The 27,818-nt window shown below is 36.2% G+C and overlaps 3 protein-coding genes across 3 annotated transcripts in view; 1 reads left to right on the top strand and 2 right to left on the bottom strand.

Moving 5' to 3' along the window:
- Window positions 1-270: 270 nt before the first annotated feature.
- Window positions 271-636, bottom strand: LOC139132727 (carboxypeptidase N subunit 2-like). Its single transcript, XM_070698994.1, has one exon. The coding sequence runs from the start codon at window positions 634-636 to the stop codon at window positions 271-273; it is 366 nt and encodes a 121-aa protein (XP_070555095.1).
- Window positions 637-6,397: 5,761 nt separating this feature from the next.
- LOC139133131 (uncharacterized) lies at window positions 6,398-21,708 on the bottom strand. Its single transcript, XM_070699553.1, has 12 exons — window positions 21,552-21,708; window positions 19,539-19,705; window positions 18,323-18,482; window positions 16,754-16,821; window positions 15,975-16,050; window positions 14,616-14,721; window positions 14,352-14,424; window positions 13,327-13,471; window positions 12,095-12,346; window positions 9,683-9,829; window positions 8,779-8,925; window positions 6,398-8,126 (listed from the first exon to the last, which is right to left on the bottom strand). Exons 1-12 carry the CDS (start codon window positions 21,687-21,689, stop codon window positions 7,971-7,973), a joined length of 1,635 nt encoding a protein of 544 aa, XP_070555654.1. The 5' UTR covers window positions 21,690-21,708; the 3' UTR covers window positions 6,398-7,970.
- Window positions 21,709-21,915: 207 nt separating this feature from the next.
- The window catches only part of LOC139133132 (dynein axonemal assembly factor 11-like), a 37,367-nt gene continuing 31,464 nt past the window's right edge, over window positions 21,916-27,818 (top strand). The window contains exon 1 of the mRNA XM_070699554.1: window positions 21,916-22,076. Coding sequence (XP_070555655.1) covers window positions 22,067-22,076 — 10 coding nt within the window. The 5' untranslated portion in view covers window positions 21,916-22,066. The remainder of the gene's footprint in view (window positions 22,077-27,818) is intronic.

The raw sequence follows: 27,818 nt of genomic DNA on the forward strand, positions 1-27,818 counted from the left end.
CACCCATCATACACATATTTCCAATCTCAACTACTTTCACCTTTGATAAATGAATCACACTCAGCAAATCTTTATAAGAGACGCATAGTGTACCTGTGTTGTCTAAAATTAACATTTCAAGTGATGGAATGTCTCCAAGATGTAACAGGTCTATTTTGTAAAATGTCAGAGATAGTTTTTCCATGGTTCCTGTGTGTTTGAATGGGTGAATGCCTTCAGATAGTTTTTCCATGGTTCCTGTGTGTTTGAATGGGTGAATGCCATCTGGGGTCATTCATGAAGCGTATTTCCGACCAGCGAAAGAGAGCGCAGAGATTTCAGTGCATAAAATACTTCCTCAGGCAAATTGCTGATCTTATTGTTTGATAAGTCTAATACCTGAAGCCTTGTTGAGGCAGAGAAACTATCAGCATGAATTGAAGTTATACCGTTGTATGAGATATCCAACTCCTCAAGAAACGGTAGTCTGGCAGAAATGTTGGCAGGAATGGGACCTTCGAACAAGTTGTTCTGTAGCTGTAGATGCATCAAGACACTGAGTGCTTCTATGCTTCTGAACACTTCTGTGATGTTTTGTAAGATGTTGCCATGCAAATCGAGAGCAGTCAACTGATCTAAACCATTGAAGGTTCCCATGGAGAAAGTATGGAGTTTGTTCTCGTTGAGACCTAAGGTTTTCAAACTATGAAGACCAGCAAAGGCAGTGACAGCGATATGATTCAGGGCATTTTGACCGATTTGCAGTTCTTCCAAGTATGGTAACAATTGAAAGACACCAGATGGAAGAAATGTTAACACATTCCTTGAAAGATCAAGCACGGTTATCTTTGTTTCTTTCAAACCCCTCAGTGTCGTTTTTGTGATTTTTGACAGTTGTCCATATTGATCGCTAAGGTCCAGTGTCGTATGTCAGAATATTTAAAATCGTACAGAAGTCTCTCCAGTGAATCTGCATCAAAAGAGTTTTCATGAAGCATAATATTTGAAGCATTTTGACACCGATAAAGGTAATTTTCTGGATTGTGGCGTTTTGAAAGAAACATGAGCCTAATGTTAATGTCTCCAAGTGTTGGATGTTTTCAAGCTGTATCTCACTACAGTTTGCATCAATATTGTTAAAATCGAATAGAACAGTTTCTATTTCACTTAGCATTGTAATGCTGTGCTAGGAAAGCATGACATACTGTTTGCCTGCAGATCCAAGTACTTCAATTTATCAGACCTCTGAATATATTATCAGGCAGAATAGATATGCCTGAAAAGTGGAAGATAAGAATTTGAAGACTGTCCAATTTATGAAATGTTGTGGCAGACAAAACCAATAACTCATTGTGCGATAGATCAAGCGATTTCAAAGTTTTAAGCGGTGAAAAAGTTCATCGGGAAGTGTGGTTATTTTGTATCTGCTAGAGCAAGTGCTTCCAGTTTTTGCAAATCCTTGAATGCGTCCGGAGCTATTTCAGAGATCTCATTTGAAGAGGTATCCAGATATTGAAGATTGTTTAACCCCTTCAGAGATGTTGAACCAAAGCTGGTAATATGGTTAGTGGAAATTATCAGATATCGAAGATCTCTACAACTTACAAAACTGTTTGGAGGCACGGATTCGATGTAATTCTCGGCCAAGGTCAAGTAAGTTGCATATGGTGGTAAGTCTTCTGGAATGTTTTGCAGCTCCTGTAAGTTGCAGTCGATATACGTGGAATTGTAGATTTTGCACAGTGTCTCTGTTGTCGACTCAGAATACTGAGAACAAGTAGAAGTATAGTGACACGAGTGACGCAGCATTCTTGTCAGATTGGAAGGTTTTGATTGGTCTGAAGCCTTGTGCTATCAATGTAAATCTGAGCTCTATTCAAGCTCTACAGTAAAGTACAAATTTGACGCGTTGACTTGTGTGTAAAGGCGAGGCAAGTGGTTTATGACTGGGATCATCTGATCTTCTTATACTGATGTACATCAGGAGCGCTTGATGGTTACTGGGGAAGAATATGCAATGTTAAAGTTTCTTATCATAGTTATATAGGCACTCCCACTTAACATGTTTCACTTCCACACATGCCACACATGATACATATTAATCTCAGCTAATTAAATCTGTGACGAGCCTGTACTATTTGCAACATAATTCATGTAGTCTGATTATATGCGACACACTCATCTAAAACAGAACAAAATACTGCCATTCACCATTGTTTTCCAAAATCACGGGCATTTTGCTGACTGAAGCAAAACATTTTTTACAACATGTTTGGAACTAATTTTGGATAATTGGATGGTTTTTTTTTTTTGGTTTTTTTTTGTTTTTTTGTTTGTTTTTTTTTTTATGTACATTTTATTTCATCGTATAAAGTTTTCCATTTTCTCTTAGCTCTTTACGATCTAGAAAAGATTCACAGAATATGGTAGTCTCCAAATCGTGTTGAAACACAGCTTTACATGACTTTTGTAAACACCACGCCTTAAATATCGAATACATTGAAATAGTGATCAAATGTGTCACCGCCTTGTTTGGCATGCCGACAATCAATGATCGCATATTGATTATGGGATCAATGTCAAAATGTCTGCTGATAAGAAGTCTAACCTCATTCCAAAAGGACTGAACTTTAATACAGTGAAAGAAAATATGTACTTGGTTCTCTGTCACGTGGCAATAAGCACAAAATGGAGAAGTGCGTATTTTCCATTTGAATAGTTTTAGACCACAAGGCAAAATACAATGTATAAATTTAAAAACAAAATTACACAGTTTTCTATCAAAGGAACATCTACTGCACCTTGTTTCCCATATATTATTCCATTTTACATTCTGCAAATTACATGTCTTGGACCACATAGCCTCCACATACGATTTCTTTATTTTGTATTGAAGCAAGTCAAGATAGAAAGACTTAGTTGTAAAATTAACAAAAATATTTCTATTGAGTGTAAAATTACGAGAGGGTTCGGTATTTTCACTTAGCAGTGTAATCCAGGGTTTCATTGCATTTTTAAACAAAAAAAGCTCATTTACATAATTACGTTTGTTAACAATGATATTTATAATTTTCTGCATATCTATTTTCTTCCCAGTAATAACATCTTTTACAAACAAAATTCCAGATTTAATCCACTCCGGGAAAAAAAGAGTTTTATTTTTATACCTTATAAACTGGTTAGACCAGATTACTTGTTGCAGCAATGACGTCACGGAATTAGGCTTTTCAATTTTACCTTCAAAAGATTCGTGTAGATAAAGGATCATTTCTCTATAAAATGTTGGCAGAGAACCAGTACAAGGACAATCTACTGGTTTTGTAAAGTTGCTGTAGAAACTGATCACATCAAGGTTATTTTTACATAAATAAAAATTAGGAATAAAAATCCAACTTGGTTGTATGCTATCCAATAATGTACAGTTTTTATCTTTCAAGAAACGTTTCGCCCAAGATGCTTTGAGTGCTTTATACTGAGTCCAAATGTCAGTCATTTTAAGACCACCTTGGTGATAATCAGCTATAATTGTATTGCGTGAGATTTTATGTATTTTGGAACCCCATAAGAATTCAAAAAAAAGAGCATCAGCTTGTTTTAATTTGCACTGTGGAAATTCAAGCATTGACAAAGGATAAATAAGCTTCGAGGCGGCAAATGTTTTCAAAACCGCAATTTTCCCATACAGGGTCATATTCCGCTTACTCCGTGCTTTTAAAGCAAAAGAAGCTTTTTGGATAATTGGATGTTCATCAATTTCAAATTTCTTAAAAGTGTTAGTTGCCCTATAGCTGAATGTTGCAATATTACAAATTACTCATGAAAACAAGTGTATAACTTAAAACGAAAAGCAGGTGAGCTTACATTTGCAGATTAAACCAACATTATTTAACCATCCAATTATCCTAAATTAGTTCCAACTGTGTTTTACCTATTTCATTTTGTAAAGAAATAATTTGACAATTGCAATTATACAGCCAAGAGGGAAAAAATTGTGTGGGTTTCAGTCACCTGACCTACACTAATTTTTATCTGTGAACCGCAGAGCTTCCACTGACGCAAAATCCTGCGCATTTCACGCATAATTACTCTGAAGTATACTGCACACTGAATACTGCAGAAAATTTAATGAAACTTGGTACAGATGTTGATCTTATAGTGTTGTAACAGCATACAAACATATATAGCAGTATCATGTCAGTTGATTGGTAATTTGCACTCTTGCAATTAGGATATGTCCAGAAATACTTCACCGAATTTGATGAAACTTGGTACATATCTTGATCTCACAGTGCTGTAATAAAACACAATGACAGCAAGCATTATCGTTTCAGTTAATTGCAAATTTGCATATTTAGTAAATTTTTGTGTTTAGGGTGAATGTCCAGAAGCACTGCCTCAAATTAGCGATATCCTGTCAAGTATTGTGCTTCTGCATACTAAGGGAGGGCTCTGATTGATATTACAATTACTGTATTGTAATTAGATCACCCTCTTTAAATAAAGTATGCACACAATCACACAATCAATTCCACTCAGCAGATACCATAGTGGAGATGAAAAAAATCTTTTTTCTGCTTTCTCGCTGTAGTTTACAACAAGTGAAAGTTCAAAAATATTTGAGAGGAAGGTCATGCAGATTTTCCTTGCACTGGTACAACCCACTCAATTTGCTTTGCATGTATTGGTGCACTCAACATTGATATAGAACCTAATTACAGAAATTTACTAAATATGCAAATAAGCTAATAATTAGAATGTCATGCTCATCAAACTTACAAGTAGACCTAAGTATAATCAATATATAGCACAAATCCAGTCAAAGTCATTGTGCAAAACAATGAAATAGAGCCTGGTTACAGTTCATTAAATATGCAAATTAGCTTAACATCTGTAAGCCATAGCCACCACACTTTTAGCATATTTAGACCATAGAACAGTTTGAGTACCTGCAGAGTTTAATCAAATTGTGGGGAGTAATTCTTGAGATATAGCCTAATGCATAAAGTCACTAATTGTGTAAATGAGTGTTAATTATGCAGACCACACCCACCAAATCTAATCAGATCTAGATTTTTCTATGATGATGCCATATACCAAAGTGCATATCATTCTGACCAATAGTTTAAGTCATGATGGAAAAAAAATCTGTCCACAGATAGACGGATGGACGGACGGACAGATGACAGAAAGGCACATACACAAATATACGAACATTTGCGTCATAGGACACCATTTGGGGCTCAGGCTCAAAGAATCCAAAAGAGCTACAGTAGGAAGCCTCAATATTAATCATTCTCACTAACAATACTGGTTTTAAACAACACCTGTCAACTTTATTTTCTTGTCCGCTAACATTCATTCACATCCATTGAATTTAAACAAAATTATTAATTTTGATTTCCAAAAGCAAAAATGTGGTAATGGCCGATGTGTTTCTGGTTTTGTTCCAAGTATTTATCACTAGCGTTATCCTCCAGTACGCCTGTCAAACATAATGTATGTATCTAACATGTGCGTATGTATCAGTATATCATATTTGTTTTGAAATAATGCAAAACCAAAACAATGTATGTATCTAACATGTGCGTATGTATTAGTATATCATATTTGTTTTGAAATAATGCAAAACCAAAACCAATCTCTTATAAACACTGTGTAATAGCTTTCAGAAGTATCAATATTTTTACAGTGTGGTTCCAATAAAGCAACATATTCTTCACTTTTTTGTGAATAATGATTAAGTCTTGCAGTGTCATACGCCCTACATGCAGGACAAATATTCATATTTATCAATAAAATTCACAAACATACAAGAATGAATTGAACTTGGTTGTGTATTATTGGCGCTTTTATGAAAAACATTCTGCAGTTATAGTGAAGACAATATACTGTGTGCAAATATTTAAAATCTGTAATAATTTGTATTAAGTTAAAAATGGGATACAAGCAGTATAAAACAAATATATTAAAGAAGTACTCAGTTAAATATGGAGTAAGTAATCGTTCAACATAAGCAAACGTGTTAAAATTTCAGACCATAGAAAATAGTACTGATGTTTGTATGAAAACCACATTTTTGCATTTTAGGATACCCAGTTCTTATATATATATATATATATATATATATATATATATATATATATATATATATATATATATATATATATATATATATATATATATATATATATATATATATATATATATATATAAGGAGTGGTATCTAATATATATATACGGTATATATATATATATATATATATATATATATATATATATATATATATATATATATATATATACATATATATATATATATATATATATATATATATATATATATATAAGATGGTATCTAATATATATATATATATATATATATATATATATATATATATATATATATATATATATATGATGACATGAGTTGACGATGATGTTGATACATAGTGAAAATATGGATCACTGTGAGTGCATGCACACCGATAAACAACTTCCAGGACTGGATTCAGCATTTCATTGTTATAGCAAACTCCATTGTATACATCCCTCTGCAGTAGGTTTGTATTTTACACTTTTCAACCTGCTAAAATCAATTCATGTTGTAATTCAAAGGCTTGTTCATCACACCTACATTACATGCAGTTACCATTATTGTATGGCATTTACAGTCTAGAAATAATCTTTACATTTGAGGAGATTCCTAACAAAGTTCTTAGTCCTTTACTTTGAAATGATGCTGCCTGACGTTGCTGTTTGACATTTGGCATGGCTCGCTGTGACCGACGATTGGATCTCGTGTCACAGATGTTAACTCACTAATAATCAAAAGCTACATCATAAAGACAGCTGTTTACCTGGTGAAGTGATGAACTTGCATTGAATGATTTAAAAGATGAGGAAAATTGTTTGTTCCATGAGTTGGTAAGCAATAGTTTGGCAAGAAGTGACAAATTTTTATTAAGGTTATCAAAATAGTTTACGATCTCAATAGTGGGAGGGTACATACATGTCTATTACAAAAACTACAATGATATGTCAGTCAAGAAGTCTCAGAGACCATGTGCATGTAAGATTTTCCAACTACATGTAATAAATTCACTGTATTGCTGTTCTAAGAATAAGAGTTGTTAGAATACCACCCCATTTCTTGTTGTGTAAAGTAAATTTGTTCTTTTTGACCGCTGTACAATATTCTACTTTCTGTATATTTTGTAGTAATCTTTTGAAAATCAAGTCATGTTACCAAGTTTGGCAAAAAATACCCATGTGCTCACACTGGAAGACAACAGAAATGGTGTCTATATCTTCCAAACCCTATGCAAAAATACTGCCTTTGTGTTTACCCTGAAGAGTGACAGACAGGAAATCTCTGGCTTACCCCAGTTGATGGGCAATACCCTGGCCTAATTGTAAATTTGTGATAAAACACAACAAAGCCAGAGTTTCTCCAAAAGGTTTGTGTAAATCACTGGTCTTAAGTTAGAAAATCAGGTTGTGCACACATGGTACATTCAGGCCGGCACTTTAAATAAGGATTTGACCCATGACTCCCTTTAATGGCAGAATTTCCAGCACATACATGGAGTGAATAATTGTCTACTTTGAAATACCTGAAAATCCTGTATGTGTTCACAGTATCTTTGGAAAAGCAATTTTACCAGACATTATGGTAGTAAAAGCAGTAAGAAAAACAAATTAAGTAAAAGCAGTGATACTACATGTATTAAACATTGGTACCAGTTCATCACAGTAAAATCATGAACAGAGTAAATTGTTGTAAATTTCCTTGCTTGTTATTTGCATATCATTTGCATGATAATAGTTTTGCTGTACCCTGTTATGAAATCAGGATATATACCCTTTAATAACACAAGTTTTATCATGAAAAGGCTTTGAAAAGACACATAATTATGTGAAATTTCAATTTGTAATGTTCCAGCATTGAGTGCATCAGTAATTGATACACTACAAACCACTTTCCACAATTCTTACGGCACATCTTCATCCAAGTTCCTGTGTTTTGAAGTTTTTGGTGATTTTTGATAATGAACACTTGAGGAGGGCGTATGAAAGCTGACCATTGGATGCAAAGATGAATCCGCTGAATCCTCCAACCATTCTGATGGTAAATGCCGGGACACTTGCTGTGTGGTTGATTGAAAAACAAAAGAATAGGAAATAAAAAAGTCCACGCGTTTTCAAAGATATAATTCATATGAATTAATAACAGCTAAGTTTCTTGCAGTGAGCTCTGTACACAATCAAGTTTCTTTAAGGAAACCTGATAATTTATGATTCTTGGACATACAGTGGTTTGCGTTGAACCATTGGCAATATGGGAACTAAAGCTACCTTACTGTTTAAATTGCAGAGTTGCCCACACTGTCAGGTGTAACTATCATCTAGCTGTAATTTCAGTTAACAATAAAGGAATCAACTCTGTGAAAGCTGAAACATTGTCTAAAAGGAGGTCAGACATACTCAAAACAACATTACCAGATATGCACAAACGACATTTGCAAATGATGCATTCTGGACAGTCAGAGTGATGTGTGTGGATGTCTGGTGTTGTTTTGACTACATCTCCTTCAAGACAATATTTCACCTTTCACAGAGTTGATTTATTTGTGGTCAACTGATATTGCCGCCTAGACGATTATGCCTGACAGACTTGGCAACTCCTCAATTTAGACAGTATGCCTACTTTCTGTATTGCCAATGGTTCGACGCAAACCACTGTACCAGTAAATACACACCGCTATTCGCAGTAGTGGAGGCCAACCAGGGGCAGCTCACCTGTGATTTGGGCAATTCTTTCATGATGTGTTGGTATATTTTGTCTCCTTCTATTTTCTCCACTAAATGTTGGAATCTTGAGGCGAGGACGGCTGCTTCCATACCTTTCACAGTTTGTGTGCCAGAGCCTTCATCTCTATTCAGCTTCTACAAATGAAAGTACAAGTTAGAAATATTCAAAATGATTTGTTATTTTGTTATTATCCATTATTGGCAATCATACTTCATTAAAAATCATGCTTCAATGCACAGAAACACAACATGAAAGGTCTTTACTTTCAGAAAACAATAAATCTCTCGATGATGTTTAATTTGACCTGAAATGGTGCACAATGTACAGAAGAGGATTTAAAGCTTCAGTAAATTTTGGAATTTGAAAAATTGATCAGTTTGAAATTAATCAATTAGAAATTGCAGGTTTCTGACATTTGTTAATATTCATGCATGTCATTGATGATCATGTAGTATGAAATGAGGCTAAATACAATGTATACACAGAGCTTATCCTGAACAATTTTTCACACAAAAGAAGAAAGTTTGTTTTTCATCAACAAGCATGTCAATCTAGAGAAGCCATGAACACCCCTTTACATGTACATTTTCATTTGCATCTTAACAACATGTAAAAAGGACTTAAAATGACCGAGCATGATGAAAACTGGCAAAAAATACCATTGCATGGGGAATGAAACATTTACAATGCAAGGTCCTGAACACTGCGCATGTAATCATCATTTTGCTGCATGTCAATGTCAGAATTACAGGTACAATTGCATTTCAATATTCCTATTGTTCAGATCTCAAGTAAGAAATCTGCATGGTTCATGCACTCATCAGTCTTGTCAAAATTCAAGATTGTGAACAGCTAGACATTATGAGAAGCACTTGATGGAATTACACATACCTGCCACTCTTCAAAGAACACTTTGCCCAGTAGCTGACCTTGGTGCTGGTTTTCGATGGTCTGATAGTATGACCTTGCAACTTTAATGTCCTTCTTCCAAAACTGTGATGTCATCGCTGAACTGGTATGTGGTGCTACTTCCTTAATCTTCAGTGTAAAAGTAGCAAGTAAGCATCAATACAGTGGAATTTGATTGAGCGTCCGGTTTGCCTTGCAGAGCTCGACGAGTCTACATGTTGCTTATCATTAGAAAAGTAAACATTTGCAACAAATTGAGTCTTCGTCTTTGGTTGGTGTTAGATTACAGCGCGCGGCAAACGTTTCCCATACACTGTCTCGTCACGATCACTGCAGTCGTTTCAGCATGTCACTGACAGCAAGCATAACACTGCACTACATGCACATCATCAGTTTTCTTTTAGGTGTTTACTTTAAATTGGGAACTTTATGAAGAAACAAGTAAATTCTTTAAAAAAAATCCTTTCTTCTCCTCTCGATGTCAGCAATCACGACAACAGTTCCTTCAGCATGCAGTCTGTAGCATTGCGAGTGCAGTCTATTCTATCAACAAGTTTGACATGATACAACACTGAATATTGTCAACCAGAAAATGCTAAACACTCCTAAATGAAACTTTAATCCCGCTTTCTCTTTTGTCTCAGCTAAATGAAACTTTCTCAATTGACACTTCGCTCTGAATTGACACTTCTCTGAGCTACAAAATAGACTTGAAGAAAAGTGTTGATTTTGCACAGGCAAGGGCAATTCAATCAACACGGTACATTTTGTGCCATTGAATAACACACCAAGTGTTTCTGAAATAATTCACCGTATTTTGGCACTTCATTTCCCGGACGGCATCATACACGGCAACGGGTTAGCATGGAGGGGACGATGATATCTCTCTGCCTTCAAAATATTCTTTACCTTGCTGAAAAAAATACAATGTTTCACTGTAATAAAACGCCGAGAGTCAGTCCGGTTGATTTTGAGGACTTTCCTCGAGATATAGATCCGACACTCGAAAAATATGCCAGTGAGTTTTGTCTGAGTTATATTTCCCAAATCAAAGTACACAAAGCTGTAGCTGAAAGAAAACTTTGATGATGTGCTATAGCTATAGTGCGGTGTCAAGCTTGTTGTGCATGAGTGGCATGCTGAAACGACTGTCATTATTGTAGACGAGACAGTGTCTAGGAAACGTTCGCCGCGTGCGCTGTAATCTAACACCAAATACTCAATTTGTTGCAATGTTTACTTTTCTAATGATAAGCAACATGTAGACTTGTCGAGCTCTGCAAGGCAAAACGGACACTCGATCAAATTCCACTGTAATTATTGTAAAACTTACTGAGAAGCACAATATTTATAACAAATGATCAGAAAGTCTCTTCCATACATGAGAAATGGTCCACTTTTTCAAAAGTGAGATTTTTGATAAATGTTTGCTCTCCAAAAAAAATAAATGTGAAAGAATACACTCCATAATTACCATCATTGAGAATATGACAATTTTTATACAATGGCCAAAGGATTCACAAACTCAAAAGGCTAAACAATTGTGTGTTCAATACTTCTTTTTTAGCCTTCACATTTGGAGGGAATGTGTAGGTTCTGACGATGACACTTGGTACTTCAAATGGTGATATGACTCTGTATAAAACAGATTTGTGTCATCCCAACAAAAATTGGTTGATACAATTAGTCAAGCAGTGAGTGTTGTCCACTGTTTACTGAAAACTCTCACACTTGCTGGGAGTAAATATAGTAATTCACCTCAGTTGATTACTCATTTCTACATCAGTACTACAGTAACAAGATGGAGCTCGCTAATATACTCCTGGAGACGCTAACATGGTTTTAGACCAATACAACGTGTTGTTTTCAAAAAATGAAGGTGGACTTCAAGTTCAACACCCTGTAGTGATGAATGATGTCAGGGTTAAGGAAACAACCACATCAGCACTAAACGTCAGTCAACAAGTCATTTTCAATGACAGAGTCCCCACTTGTTTAATAACTTTGGAAACCATTGACAAAAGTAACAGTGAAGTGAAATTGGCCAAAGCATATCCGAAAAGGCTTGAGAAAGTATTAATCTCGTAGTAATATGTATAAACATTGATGATGTATCAATAGTGAATGGAATTAGTTGCATGAAATAGTTTGAAATAGTTTGGTAATAGTTTGGTAATATAGTTGGGTGATAGATGTTGCTATATGTGATGAGAGTGAATATGAAAAAGACAGAACATGTCTGAGATATCTGTGTTAACGGATGAACGCACACATGCATGCATACATGGAGCCGATTCTGGAAGTCCACTTGGACTTTGTCCATGGGGACTTAAAATCCATCTTCATAATAACACATTGTGATGATATGAGACTTGAATTGGAATTTTCACTTACTTTTAAAACTAAGATGCTGACTATAAATATGCAGACAATGTTCAACAATGTCAGTACAAGGCTGATGGTTCCTGATATGAAGTGTTCCACAGCTGGGTTCACGTATTCCATTCCAGAGGAATTCTGACTGGTTGCATTTAAAACCAAGGTTGAATTCACGGGGTCATAGGTCACCAATGTGTCAATGGTTTCAGTGGGTTCGACATATCCAATTTCAGGGATTTTGTAAATGGAATATGCCCACAACATACCCTGTATGCAACAGAAAGACTTGTTCAGTTAGTCATCATGCAGTTTGACATCTTCGGCATCTTCGATACAGACATGCCAAAAAACTTGATGTTCAAAGCAAAGACTAACCTGAAAGCACATGATATAACTAGTTAAATTGTAATAAGTGCTTCATCAACATATTTTCATATTCTCACAATATTTGATACTTTCATGCTGGATGTCTAAATTGTGAAACTTGTAAAATGTAAAACTCTGATTAAGTCAGGTCTGTTGAAGTTTCACAAATCCATATTTACTCACAACAACAGCAGGTGTCAAACTACTAATGTGCCTATTATATAGATAGAAGGCATGACTTGCACGATCTTATTCAGTCAAGCTAGATGCTTATGGTCCGTCGTGGTTGAATTCCATATTTGGCACATGACTTTCATTCTCTTACCTAGTCTTGTATATTATATGAATGTACAGTTAAACCTATTTTCTGCAAATAGCATCATCTGCACTATTTATATCAGTGCCACAATCGGATTGCAGGTTACATACAAAAGTTTTTAGTTCCATAAGTTGTAGTTTCATGTATATCCTAGGATTCTTGTTGTACATGTAACATTCAGTTTCTTGTTCTGTTCCTGAAATCATGCCAAAGTGCTCGTTCCCAGTTGTAAACATTGCTGATATGTATGTAATATTTATGTTAGTGTTGACAACTTATATTTTCATCAGGACTACAATTCATTTGTCAATAATAACATGGTGCATTGTGTTGGCAAGGCTATGAGAATGTGTTACTATATTTATACTGGTGAAAAGAAAAATACAAAAATGTACTTGTTTTACAGAATAAAAATGGCAAAAATACCATTGAATCTTGCAGCTGCCAATGGTGTCAGCCTTTTCATGTCAGTGAGAATCATTAACTTTGATCAAAAGCATGGAGGTGAATAATTCTTCATTTCACACAAAGTGACGTAGAATACCAATTACAACTGACTTACAGCATTGACTGCAGGTGGCAATAGAGATGCTGATATAGCCACACCAACCAGTGATCCGATGTTACCACCAAGGACTGAGATAGCCACCGCTGCACCAGAGGGTAATGCTATGAACACACCAACTACGAGGCCTCTGAGCTCACCTCTGAAAGGTCCAAGTTGAAAGTTCAAAAAAATAATTTCACGATGAGGCAATACTTTTTTGTTAAAACACAAGGTAAAAACTTACCCTGTCCTATGTGGGAGCATTTGCTTGAAATATATTCTAACTCAATGGTGTCACCATGGTGACAGTCTTTTTACACCCAATCATGACAGTTCTGATGTCACACTCTGAAATTTCAAACCTGGTTTGAAAGTCCTGAGTACATGCATATTACTATTGCTATTCCTGTAGTAAACATCTTAAATATTCACTAAAAAAGGCCTGATTCACACACATGCATACCCATGCAGAAACAAATTGTACAATGAGCCTGGCATACTGTTTGAAAGAAGAAAAGAACTGACAATGTCATTCTAATTTATTGTCCTCTAACAGATGAAAATCAGTGTGCATTGGGTGTGCTGCTTTCAGATCAGACAATTTGAAGGATCTCTGACAACATCTGACTCAGTGGTTTACCTTTAAAAGGAGGGAAAGTGGGGGAGGGGGCTTGAAGCAAAACTTTGGTATTTGACCTATTATCATCCCATAATTGCACTTTTGATGCTGCACTCAAATGTATGAGTAGCGACAATTTACATAATCATTGTGGACTCCACTAGTACAAATGTAGTACTACAATATGACATCATTCAATAGGAATTTCATTTACATATTAAAATTTGTTATTTCGAAATCTGCACTGATTTTCCATATTTTGGCAATACCGGCAAGACCATATTGGACAACATAACCCATTACATAAGAATCACACCTAATGCTTATACAATCGACTTCACTCAAATACCAAAAAAAATCCATTCCATTCATATAATGAGTATAACAAGTAACAAATTCGAAAAGTGAAAGTTTTTCTAACCTGCTTGACATGGCTTCCGTCGGCCAACCAAACTGGTCACCCCAACTACCCAGTATCAGCCCAATGATAAACCCTGTAATTTACCACATTGATATTTCATTAGTCATTCAACAGTCCATTTTTCATTTGTTTCATATTACCTATATTCATCTTTGCTCAGTATGCCCTCTTTAGTAAACTGTCATGTCACCGACTCAAAAACTTTTCTTTAACATCAGAAAATTTAGGGCTTGCTGAAAGAAAGAGTCACGTTGAGTTACTCACCACATGCAATACAAAGGACCAAACCAATGAGCTCTGTTTTGATACCAAGGTTTCTGAGTTTATTGTGTGCAATCACTGTCCCAAATGTTCCTGCAAGAATAGGTCCCTGAAATCCAAACATAACACGGATATGACACCGGAGGTAGAAACTTCAGTGCTACTAAGAGAGAGGTTAAGAAAGAACCAAATGACACATTTGTTGTGTTTTGTTTGTAATTTCTGTTTACATGAAAATGATTGAAATTCCTGTGTGGTGCAAAGTAAATTTCTTTACAAAAGAAATAGCAATGACATTAGAAATTGGTGTTGAGAATACATGCATTTTATTTCTGGAAAAGAGCCAGCATTGTGGTGGCTAGGTGGTTTGGAAGTATGGTAACATCAACCAGCCTAAGGGTGACCCTTTTATTTTTTTTGTTTCTCATCTCCAGAGGAATACTCGGGCAGGGCGGGCGGTCGCAATATAAAAAAAAACAAGTACCAAAAAAAAAATCTGTATTTGTTTCAGTTCAATGTTCTGTCCATTCAGTCTCTACAATTTTTAAGTACAAAAAAGGGGTATTTGTTTCAGTTCAATGTTCTGTCCATTCAGTCACTTCAATTTCTTGTCTTTCAGTTCAGTGTTCTGTGCTCTCTGTCCTTTCAGTCTGAGTCGCTGCAATCTCACAATTTGATGATGGTGGTGCTGTTGCTAGGATGATTGCCTCAGAGGCGGCGCAAATAAAAAAGTTTTTTTTATTTTCATGTCGGAGCTGAAATTTACGGTCGGTCGGGAGATGAGAAACAAAAAATAAAAAATGTCGCCCTAATGAAAGGTCTCCTTATTTTGGAAACTGTAATATTTGTCGCTGAAAACAAAGTCCATGTGAAAGAACATTCTCAGGATCTGCAGAAATATCAGTGACAAATTTTTATATATGCATGAAACTGTAACATGTATATCAATATGAAAACAAGTGCAATGGTTAGGAATCATCTCATTTACAGTATATTTGATGGACAAATGACATTAGAGTATTACCAAATAGTTGTATAAACAAGTAAAATGTGTAGTGGATAATGCAATACAACTTAACAGGATTTTTACTCAAGTTTTTGCAACTGGGAATCAGGAACAATACAACGTACAGTTGAGCATGTTAATGTTTAGTTAATAAAATGATAGTGCATCATTTAAAGCTTTTAAACATTCCCGCAACACGTGTGAAGAAGCATTCTCTTTTTGCTATCAATCAACTGCTGTAATGGTTGAAAGCTCACTTCCGATTGGCTAACACTTATACCTCATGAGTGTTGTGCCAGCCAATCAGAATGAGTTTTCTGTTGGCTTATCCTGGTTTTAAAAGGTGGGCTGCTTACCATGAGGGGTGATATCAGCATGCTGGCTACAAGAATGACTGAACTGTTCTCAGATAAACCAATGGCGGCAATGATACTGACAAAATGATAAAAATGAGAACAGGATAGAGGAGAACAAATATGTGCAGTCAATAAAATGATAGTGCATCATTTAAAGCTTTATGAGAATCATTAAAATGAAGTACAACGTGACAAATCTGCCATTCTACCAATGATTAAAGTATTGTTTCAAAAAAATTAATGAGATCTGGTGATGCGCTGCCCTGGCAAAGATATCTTTGGACATCTCTGTATTTCTATTGTCACAATTACATCTGATTGATCCACTGTTGCATTTTCTTTAATGGTATATTTTCTAAACCCCTTGTCCATGCAATGCTGGTTCAATGCCAAGAGCACAAATGACATAGCATGAAATTGCATACTGTACATACATACATATAATTGCATATATAACAATGTACAGACATACATACATGCACACAGATGATAAGGCCCCATTGTTATGTATACATATTTGGCATGTGGAAGCTTACTAATAGTACAAAATAAATCTCTGTAAACAATACAACCCATTTATAACTCTACATTTTGCACAGATGCGGACGAGTTTCTCCAGGGTCTATGGTAAGTTCAAGGTTATTTATGACAACAATAGTTATTTGTACGTCAAAGGCAAGACACTCTACATTTATGCAGGCATGAATATCCAAATGATGTCCACCTATGCATGATCTGACAGTATAGCCTTGTCAACCATTTTGCATTGGATAACTCACCTGGCAAGGATGATGAGGAGAACGTAGTCAAAAGTCAGTTCCCCTGCCGCCTGTACTGTTTCAACAACCTGTCAAACAAAATAAAAGTGAGTGGAAATAACAGTACTTGGTTTGGAAAAAGACTCAGTCAGCTCTGTTACTTAACATTTTCTGACATGATAAACTTTTAATAAGTTGCATTTACCAAATCAGCTCAAAGACAAGCGACCTATCGGCCGATATAGCTCCGCTGTGTTTATGTAGAGAATAACTATTTTTGACACATGTTGATGAAGAAGGTGGAAATCTTTGATAGCTCAATGCAGTGGCCAGAAAAAAGTGGCTAAAATAGCTGCAAAAATACACAATTGAAGATTTCATCATACTTTGAATATATCACATCGGATCATCCCTAAGAACATGTCAACCAAAGCTATCTGATGAGTAGTTTTTTGAGAATAAAATTTTCTGACCGAAAATGGCAACAATTGCCCTTAAAATAAAAATCGCAGATTTCACCATAATTTCAAAAGATCAAATTTAGTTCATCTATAGAAACCTGTATACCAAATTTCAAAGCTATCAGATGAGTAGTTTTGGAAATACACATTTTTTGACCAAAAATGGCAAAAATTGCCCCAAAAATACAAAATTACAGATTTTATCAGAAATTCAATACATATTACTTAGCTCATCTGTAGAAACCTTTATACCAATTTTCAAAGCTATCAGACCAGTACTTTTTGAGAAATACATTTTTTGACCAAAAATGGCAAAAATTGCCTTAAAAATGCAAATTTGCATATTTCTGCACAATTTGAACAAATCTGAAATAGATTATCCCTAGGGACATAATGTACCAAATATCAAATCTGACTGTTAGTTTTGAAGGAGAAGATTTTTAAAGAATTTTTTACCAAAAATGACAAAAATTGCCTTAAAAATACAAATATGCAAATTTCACCACAATTTGAACAAATCTGACTGAAGTCACCCTATGTAAACTGCATATCAAATTTCAAAGAAATCTGACCAGCGGTTTCAGAGAAGATTTTTTTACCAAAAACACCAAAAAATGCCCCAAAAATACAAATATGCAAATTTCACCACGATTTGAACAAACTTAAGTGAGGTCACCCCAAGTGAACTGCACATAAAATTTCAAAGCAATCGGACTTGCAGTTTCAGAGGAGAAGGCAATTGTTGACGGACGACGACGACGACAGACGACGACGACGACGACGGAAAATCAACCTATTTGATAAGCTCCGCGTCGCTGACAGCGGAGCTAAAAAAGACATACACAATACCTTCTCCAAACTATGAGGAACAAAATAATGAAATTAAGAAATAAAAAAAATTAAAATATTCATTCACTTTAATTTGTGTCGAAGTTCCTCGAATCCAGAATATCGATATATTATATGTCAACTTGATATTCAAGAGCAGATTTTTTACTCAAATCCCTTCAACAAATAAATGAGAACATGGTGAGAATATAGTATTTGTTGATCGTTACCTAGTAAAAGAACCAGAAAATTTGTGCAGCAATTATATATGCAGGTGCAATTTCTTGTAAATCACTAGTACCTGTGCCACAGTCATTCTTGATTTGATAGACTTAAGAAAACTGCTCTGCTTTGATGACGGATCTGTAACCATGGCAGCATCCTCTTCTTGTACATTTTCAGACTCAGAACCTACACTGGTTTCTGTTTCCTGGCCAAAGTATATCGACGCTGGTACTACACTGCGAGAGAAGTACCAATGTCAGAACTTTTATGAGTTACGGTATAATGCTCTGCGAGACTCTAAAATTTTTACAGTTATTCTCTGATCTACCACTGGAATGGATTCATTTTTAAAGCTCTTGGAGTAAGAAACATTCTTTGCATCTTAGTTTTTTGAAAAACAATATTTTATTTTTCCCCAGAAAGTTAACACAGGGAGGGCTGCCATTTTGAAGTTCAAATATAGCTAAATGTTTGGTAATTTGTCTAGTACTACATGTATCAAGTTTGGCACGTTGGCCCCTGATCTTTATTCTTGAAATGGTACGAGAATGGCTGTAAGATGCATTTAGGAAAATTTTAGTGAAAGTTTACATGTAAGCCTTCCCCTTGTGTGGCGCACACTACCTTAATACCGGTACTTATGGTTAGACTCAACCCTACATTTGAAAATAATTTTTCTGTGGTATAACCTTCGATAACTTGAACATTAAACTGATTTTGATGAGATAATATCTTTTTCTGTTTTTTTGTTTTGGTCTAGTATACTATATTCATTAAACCAAGATGACTTTATTCAGCTTTGTTCTAGCCAGCAATCCCAAGAAAGAATGGGCAAAATATTTTGTGCATTCAGTGGTACAGTCTCAGCAATTTGATTATGTAGGGCATGAGAAGTTCTATTACAAGCTCATGAACTGATACATAATGCACGATTGTTTGGCCCATATTATCCATTGTTAGTGGCTCGTGGCTCAACAACACTCAACCAATGCTCATCAATACGTACACTTTGAATAACTTAGATGCGGACTTGATCAAACAAACATATATGTGTAATTTATCCAATGAATTCTGCTAAAAAATTGCAAAGACTCACACACAATGTACCAATAGTCAATACAGTGAAACCTAACAATGGCCCATTTCCCTGTATAGAAGTCCAACTTTCTCAGAGAAGACATTTTAAAAATTGGGATAAATCATGGCTAAAATATTAAAGAACATGTATTTCAAATGAAAATCAATAACAGGCAACGAACGACAAAGTACCTGTACTAAACTTTTTCACTTACCATATTGATGAATTTGCTTGTTTACCGATGCCCACACTTGTTAATTTATTCAAGATAGTTTCACAATATAAGGGTCCTTTACATGTAAATATGACTTGGTAGAAGCCGTTGCCCTTTGTCCACACTGCATTGCTGATTCCTAGCCCTCTCAGCAATTCTTCCAAAACCTTGGGAATAAATGTAGTTGGGAAAATCTTACTCAGAACTCTAAATAACTCATAATCAAGACTTTGGAGACTGGACTCACGTCTTTTTGGCTTATTAATTTCTTTATAACATAAAGGGAGGGAAAAAACTTCAGCAAACAATATTGCTTTGATAGTGGTGTGAATGTGTATTACTATAGGAGTAATATTGGTGAGTAGAAACTACTCCACTGTACTACTGAGCGAGAAAAATACCAGGTTCATGTTCAAATGAGCTTTTGCAAAGTGGGCGAATGTATAGAATTTTATTTTCTGTGTGTGTTGAATCGATGACAATATTCGGTGCATAAGCTCAGTATATTTCTGATCAAGTGTAGCACAACAATATACTGTTGTTGACATGATGCTGAGGAAGCACAGGCGCTCCTTAGCTGGGTAGTCTGCTAAGTAGACCGATTTTCGGCTCGATTTATCGATCCCGTAGTCGATATGCCCGCCACTGCAACCTAAATACTCAGAAGATGTGCAACACAATCACTCAAAAAACACACCACCCGATTTGTAACTTGGCCGTGCGCTCGCACAAAACATTCAGAACTACACTACCTAGTTGGATCACAAATTTAACCATCTCCTCAAAAATCACGGCAATGAACTTGTTTCTGGCATCATCTTGAAGAAATCGGCCATGTTTTGAGACCAAGCGCAGTGAAATGTGGCCTGTAGAACGTTCATCGGCGTGATTTTTGAGATGGTTAAATTTGTGATCTAACTGGGTATATGGGAGTGTAGTTCTGAATGTTTGTGCGAGTGCACAGCCAGTTGACAAATCGGGTGGTGTGTTTTTTGAGTGATTGTGTTGCACACCTTGTGAGTATTTAGGTTACAGTGGCGGGCATATCGACTACGGGATCGATAAATCGAGCCGAAAATCGATCTAATTAGCAGACTACCCAGCTAAGGAGTGCCTGTGTGAGGAAGACCCGGGAAAACTACCGTAATCATGGTAATGCTGTATGTCACAGATATCAGGTTCAGGTGTCACTTCATACAAAGGCACATCAGCCAGCTCATTTCACTGCTCCAAACAATATGAGGCTGGGACCAGAATTGTGAAAGGATGCTGCTATGTGATGGATATCTCTCCTCCGTTCCATCTTGGATGACAGCTGCATTGTAATACTTTTACATGATGAAAATTTGGCATGCAGTCAGGGAAACAGCTATACTGAGCTACACATATATTTGGAGGGGGGCAATCAAGGACAGCGCCCTCGAACGACGAATTTTCCCCCAACTGATAAATCGACGAGAAGGGTGTTCGTGTTCAATGACACAGCTGCATGGTGCAGTGCAAATGCATGTGATTCATGAAGGTCTGTAGACTGTAGTGTCCCGTCTATGTGTCTCTGGAAGCATGGAAGTCTCGCTTCTACCTCCCTGGTCGAACTAAGCCAAGAGGCTATACAGTCGTCAAGGTGATCCACAACCTACAGATAAGTTACACGCCCTAGAAGCGCCATTGTTTCAAACAGAACCTATCTCGATCTCTAGGTAGGAAATTAGGACAGCCATGGAGCTAGACAACCGACACAGTTGCATGTTATGGGTTGTTTACCGTCCACCCCACAATACCAGGAAAACCTACAGGTGCCTGGGGTTGCCGGTGTACATGCATACTATCACAGCTGCCTGGGTTGCCGGTGTGCATGCATATACACCGGCAACCCAGGCACCTGTGGGCAAACCTCGAACGAGTGTACCTCTACTGCACGAGGTTTAATATCCAGTGCTGTTTGTCACTGATGCTGTCACTAGAGTCCGGTGATCACAATATTTCAGCAGACACAGTGTATATATTCTGTACCTCGTGAATCGGTTTTACGTCAAGAAAGTCTTTAAGCCTTTCTTCTTCACTTTGCAAACCATCTTCGTGGCTATTAACGGTCTCTTTACCTGCAGGGACTTCAGCTGGGACAGTGATTACAAAGAGCACGGCTGACATTTTGATAGTGAATTTTAGACCCTTTAACTTACTGGAAAAGTTAGAATGAGCCCTATACATTTTCTGAAGAACTTGCATATCTTCGATATTTTCGATTTTCAGCTTGAATTTGTATAAAGATGGAAATATTTGTTTGGTTGTAAATGACATTCAACCATCCCATGTGATTCTGTTACTTAGAATACAACAGTAAAAGTAGCCGTATTGAAGATAAATTAGCTGCTAGGGATTTCAATGGTGGACCAAAACATACCAGCTGAAAGAAACGTGCAGCGCGTCGCTTAAACCTCGTAGCATACAGCACTGTCGTTTTCCACCCGCCACTGCCGTCAACCAAAGACAACTATCAAAAGGTTTGACAACCAGCAATACAAGATATGGTTCGCAGTAAGTATTAAGATGTAATTCTCGACGTTATGCGTTGTTATGGTAACGTACACAGTTTATTGTACTATCAGCTGCTGTTGTAGTAGTAGTACCGTGGAGCTACTAGGGTACACTGGCGCTCAAGGTTTTGCCTTGGGTAGTTGGGTTGGACGGTTTTGCTACCCGACTACTGTACAACCCTTGGCAAAACCTCTAGCTACAGAATTGCAGCTACAAAGTTTCTCACAGCTTGGGTTCAAGAAGATTCAGTCTGGGAGACAGGGAACTTTTGATTCTGGTGCAGTGGTTATTGCTGTCTACAGTGTCTGCTCACAAAATTAGAATATGATGCTGCTGTTTCAATCATATTGATATTATTGTAAATTAGATTTCCATAGCTTGACTGGGTATGTATAGGTATTGAGTGTTGGACCGTACATTACACACCTTCTCATATAAAGGTATGGTTTGAACGGTCATCACAATGCACTCAATAGCTACCCAATACTTACTCATGGTATTTACAAGTAAGCATTAATTAATATGATAATGAAGCAACAGCAACAACAAACTTTGTGAACTTCAATTTTATTAACAAATAACATAAACAACAACAACGAACCAGATTACTAAATTCCCTGTGGTAAGACTGTGATCATGAAGTTTGCATTAAGGAAGCTAGCTGTATACTTATAGTTATACTCTCAGCGAGGTGGTGATCTATCTCAAAGCATTGAGGAACCATTGTACAAACAATTAACATGCAAGGTAATGATATCTCAATGATAAACCCATAGCCATACATCAAAACTTGCTGTACTGCCCAAACTCCATCAAACAACACATTTTGTTAGGGCTACTGGGTCCCACAGCACCATGGAAGCATACCTATAGATTTTACATTATAGGATATGAAAATTAGGAGATGATTGGTGGTAGTTTATCTGTAATAAATCCAAATCAATATATTTGCATACTCACCCCATTGCTGTACAAATACTGAAAGTTAGGGACTGGTCAGTTTCTTCGGCCGGGGGGGGGGGGGGGGGGGGGGGCGCGTGGATTATTTTTTGCCGACGTCAAAAGTGGCTGACCCCCCCATTCCAAATTTTGAAAACAGGGTGACCCCCCCATTCCAAATTTTGAAAACAGGGTGACCCCCCCCTATTCCAAATTTTGAAAACAGGGTGACCCCCCTGCTACGCGACAAGTGATCTTATAATATAATACTAAGTATATATATATTATATATATATATATATATATATATATATATATATATATATATATATATATATATATATATATATATATATATTATATTTTACATACATTTAATATTTTAACAGTCATTAAGTGTTTTAATGAAATTGTTGGCATGTCAGTTGTAAGATAGGAATTTCAAAGTGTCAATCTTAAAGTTTGAATACAGTACATTTTGAATGAGCTGTGAATGTATTTCACACTTTCTATACTTAACCAGATGTCCTGAACTGTTGTACAGGAATGGATGTCAATCATTAATATCAAACAGGAAAAAGCAGTAAATCAAAAATTTTGATGGATGTTAAGACTTGCCAGCTATCCAATTAAATCTCCTGAGGAGCCATAGAGAGGCATTTTAGTTGAATCTGATGTGTGCAGAGTCTGAGATGACCTTTTTTGTAACATTGATATTTGTGCATGTTGCTTTCTCATACTGAATTCTCATAGAGAGAACAGAAAAGTATCAGGAATTTGTCATGCTTTTCATATGAAGTGCAGGTTTCATAATAGTACACTTTCACTTAGCAAACATCAAGATATCTCTGCCATATATCTCTGATATATTAAAGTATGGCGCCCGAAGGGCACGGAGAAAAATATTGAACATCCTGATATCTCTGATATATATGTCTTGTATATTAAAGTAATGCACAGGAAGGGTGTGCTGAAAAATGTCTGATATATTAAAGTAATGCGCTCGAAGAGCACGCTGAAAAATAATGAACATACATATATCTCTGATATATGTATGCCTGATATGTTAAAGTTGGACGTGCTTAAAAATATGTCTGATTATTAAATTACGTGCCCAAAGGCGCGCCGAAAAATGCAACTGGATGAAATTTGTGGCTGACACGATGCATTTTAGGCAATGATGAGCCTGTGTCGAAATTCAAAAACACACTGACCCCCCCTATTGGGCATTTCAAAAACATGGTGACCCCCCTACAGTGTTCTCCCCAGAGCTATTATAGAGTGGTGGCCGCCACTCTATAATTTTTGGTAACAATAGAAACTCATTACATAATAGTTGCATTTATTGTTATGTAAATTAGCCGCCACTCTATCAGAAAATCCTGGGGAGATCACTGCCCTATCACCAAAGTCAAAAACAGGGTGACCCCCCCCCCCCCCATGATCCACCCCCCCACCCCTCCGACCGAAGAAACTGACCAGTCCTTATGCTCTTTTTAATTCACCATGTCAGCCACCAGTGAGAATAAAGATTTCTTGTAGTCAGTAAGATGGAAATTTAACTCCAGCAAAAACAAGTCAGGATATCTCTGCAAATTTTTAAATTATTTCTAGAAGTTGTTTGTACTCCAGGGTGAAATGAGGGGCAAAGATGAGCCTTTCATGATTCTTTAGGAAGGATAGGACCGGATAGAATCTTTTATGAACACTTTATAAGCATCTGAAGATGTTCAATGTCACATATAAGCTCTCTCAAAGAAGGCTGTATTACACTTTGTTGTGAAAATGTTGATATTTGGGGCTGAATGGAACAAATGATTGGCAAGTTTTTCAGGTGAGATATTTCTATATGTGTCTGATGCACTGGATCAATAAGTAGATCAGGTCTGATTTTGTATTTTTAGAAATCTATGTAATTCTCCACAGCTTCGAAAAACATAGGGGTGGTCTATTTACATGACAATACATAATTTGCATATTTTTGTTGTGGAAAAATATAGTCTTTTGTAGTTTGTTGGAAATCATTCATGTCCTGATATCTGCCAAGCAGTGCTCTGTGAAGTTGCCCTTCCTGTATTGGACTTCCAGAAAGCTAGGTATAGCTGATTATCATTTGCATTTGGCAAAATTTAATATTATGACAAGGTGTAATTTACAGGTCCTAGGGGTGTTGTGTCGGGAGAGAATAGTACTAAGATGATTTTTATTGAATGGCCATTGACAGCAAAAGACTGTGATCACTCGTATGTATGATGTAAACCATTTCAGGGCAACTGCCCTTGTATACCCATATCAACAAGTTGGTTTTTAGAATGTTATTATCAATAGTGCCAAATGCTGCAGACAAGACCAGCAGGATAAGGATGATTGTTCTACATCGACAGACATAATGATGTCATTTTGGACCTTCAGTAGTACATGTACATGTTTGTGGTGCTATGGAATCTTCTACATGTATACTCTGATTGAAGAGGATCAAGAGGGAATGTACTCGACTGTGTGAATCGACTACCTACGGAATTTGAGCAAAGTCCCCATTGCTCCTTTGCATGAGATTTAATTGAGATTTACTAGTATTCATGGTAGCATTCCCCACTATGATAACTGTCTATAGATGATGCAACATATATCTGTAGTTGATTTAACTGTGATTAAACTCACTATCAGTATCAGTATAGCCACAGTAAAGTGATATAAGCTTCTTATCTGCAGAAGGATGTGATAAAGCTGAAAGACTATCAACTAGTGTTTGCCTCCAGATTAGAATACTCTGTTTGATCTGAAATGAATGCAGTGTGAATGATTTGCATATATCCACGGTACTCAAAATTATTTGAAGCATTTACCAAATGGTAAATAGAAAAATCATTGATTTTCTTAGATCAGTTTTTTGCAGTATGTACTTTAAATTTATTCATACAAATGTAAGTTGGAAGAAACCTGGACAGATTTACCTGCCGTTTCACCTGTGGACAGTGAATGAATATATATATGAAAGACCATGTCAAAGATTTTGGGTAAAGTGCCTGAAAGTGAAGATACATGTTGTATCTTAATTGACAAACCTGAACAAAGGTCGATAATTTATGCAAAAATTCTAAAGTTGAAGACTCATTGTGCGAAAACAAAACTTGATTTCAAAAAATCCAAGTCATAGTTTTTAGCCCGGTATACATGTACCCACCTGTTGATTGCCGTAAACAGATCACCAAGATATTTGGAAGTACAAAATTTTTTGAGCAACAAAAGGTAAAAAGCAAGCATTTTTTAGTGAAATTACCATACACTGTACATGCGCGTGCACTTTTTTTGAAAAATGACAATTTTTTGGAACTGTTGAATATACCGAACTAATCAAAAATGTGACCAGCTCTTCTTTTATGTGAAAATGCAGATTGAAAATAAGTGTCAATGAACCTGAGTTACTAGGTGTGTGTGAAGAAAAAGTTTGTGCAGCATACCGGTAGTGTTGAGAAGTTTTCAACAAACATGATTTAACACTGAAGTTGTAAAAACCTCATGACCTTGAGAACATTTATAATCAGTGATAGAATGATGTTGATAAGATATGACTGCCCTTCAAGAGCTTTAATACTGAAATACAAATCAGAAAAACTGGAACAGGAAATGGATATGTTCGTATTTACCTTAAGGTAGACAACAGACCTTATGCACTGTAGATCATGTAAAAATGAAAAGATCAGCCACAAGTTATTTCAGAATAAAAATGTACATGGCTCCTTGAGACCACTCCGAACATAGGCATGCATCGTCTGGTATCATGAAGGTACATGTATAGCAACAAGAGCTGCCTCCGTGCATATCAAGCCCATGGGGTATCAACTGGGTCAAACCTTGAATTTGCATATACTTGCGCATGCGTGAAGTATTAGTTCCACTATATCGTGGAAAGGTCTTTTTTACTTATTTTCAAATAATAATCAACAACATAATCATGGTAATTAATATGTTTAAATTTAACTGGAAATTGATGTTCACATAAATTATTGGTTGAACACGTTTGACACACCAGGGCTTAGAGGCTATGATACTTTATTGCACTATGCATATGAAAATCGTAATGTACATGTAAAACTGTAGACAGAGTTTTAGAACTCTGGTGTCCCTTTAAAAAAGATCTAGGGCCACACATAGTGTGTCCTTAAAGGACATGCGTTTCTTTGGGACTTAGAGGTTGATAGATGTGCCCGGCCTCTGTAAAACTGTAGTCACATCAATGTTGAGAAGAAAAGTTAGTTGCACTGAAAGACCCACTTGGATGGAGCCGAGGGATAAGGCATGCATGCATGTCTGTGGATTGTTCACAGCAATGCACAGACATATAACAGTCCCTGGGTTATAATTGCGCAGACCATCTAAGGCTGAGGTCATCGTAACAACGCAACTAACTTTTTTCCTTCTACATTATTGGGTGTACCTGATAGAACTTCCACCACCTGTAGGGAAAGGAGATGTTCAGTAGTTTAATAGATAATCAACAGCTGCTTGTATAATTTCATCATTTAAGTGTCATTAATCTCTTATCGCTGATCATTTTGTAAATTTTTTATGCCCTGTGAAAGTGAATATTATATAACTACTTGTGTTTAAATAAAGTCTATAATAATGATAATAATGATACATGTAAGTTAGTAACATGCAGGCGGGACACTACACCAGCATTATACATGTACATGTAGATGGTATTTCTAAAGGTCTACCGGTATAACATCTCGATGATGTAAAAACTTTGTTTCACATGCTTAAGTCTTTTTCAAAACTTCAAGCATCTCTGTTTTAAGG

The sequence above is a fragment of the Ptychodera flava genome, chromosome 5 (assembly GCF_041260155.1).
Source record: "Ptychodera flava strain L36383 chromosome 5, AS_Pfla_20210202, whole genome shotgun sequence".
NCBI classification, from domain to species: domain Eukaryota; kingdom Metazoa; phylum Hemichordata; class Enteropneusta; family Ptychoderidae; genus Ptychodera; species Ptychodera flava.

Coding starts and splice junctions, on each gene's coding strand:
- LOC139132727 (XM_070698994.1), bottom strand. CDS start 636: ATGGGAACCTTCAATGGTTTAGATCAGTTGACTGCTCTCGATTTGCAT.
- LOC139133131 (XM_070699553.1), bottom strand. CDS start 21,689: ATGTCAGCCGTGCTCTTTGTAATCACTGTCCCAGCTGAAGTCCCTGCA. Junction 16,822..18,322: donor CAAGAATGACTGTGGCACAG/GTACTAGTGATT, acceptor TTTGTTTGACAG/GTTGTTGAAACAGTACAGGC. Junction 8,926..9,682: donor TGTTCTTTGAAGAGTGGCAG/GTATGTGTAATT, acceptor TTTCATTTGTAG/AAGCTGAATAGAGATGAAGG.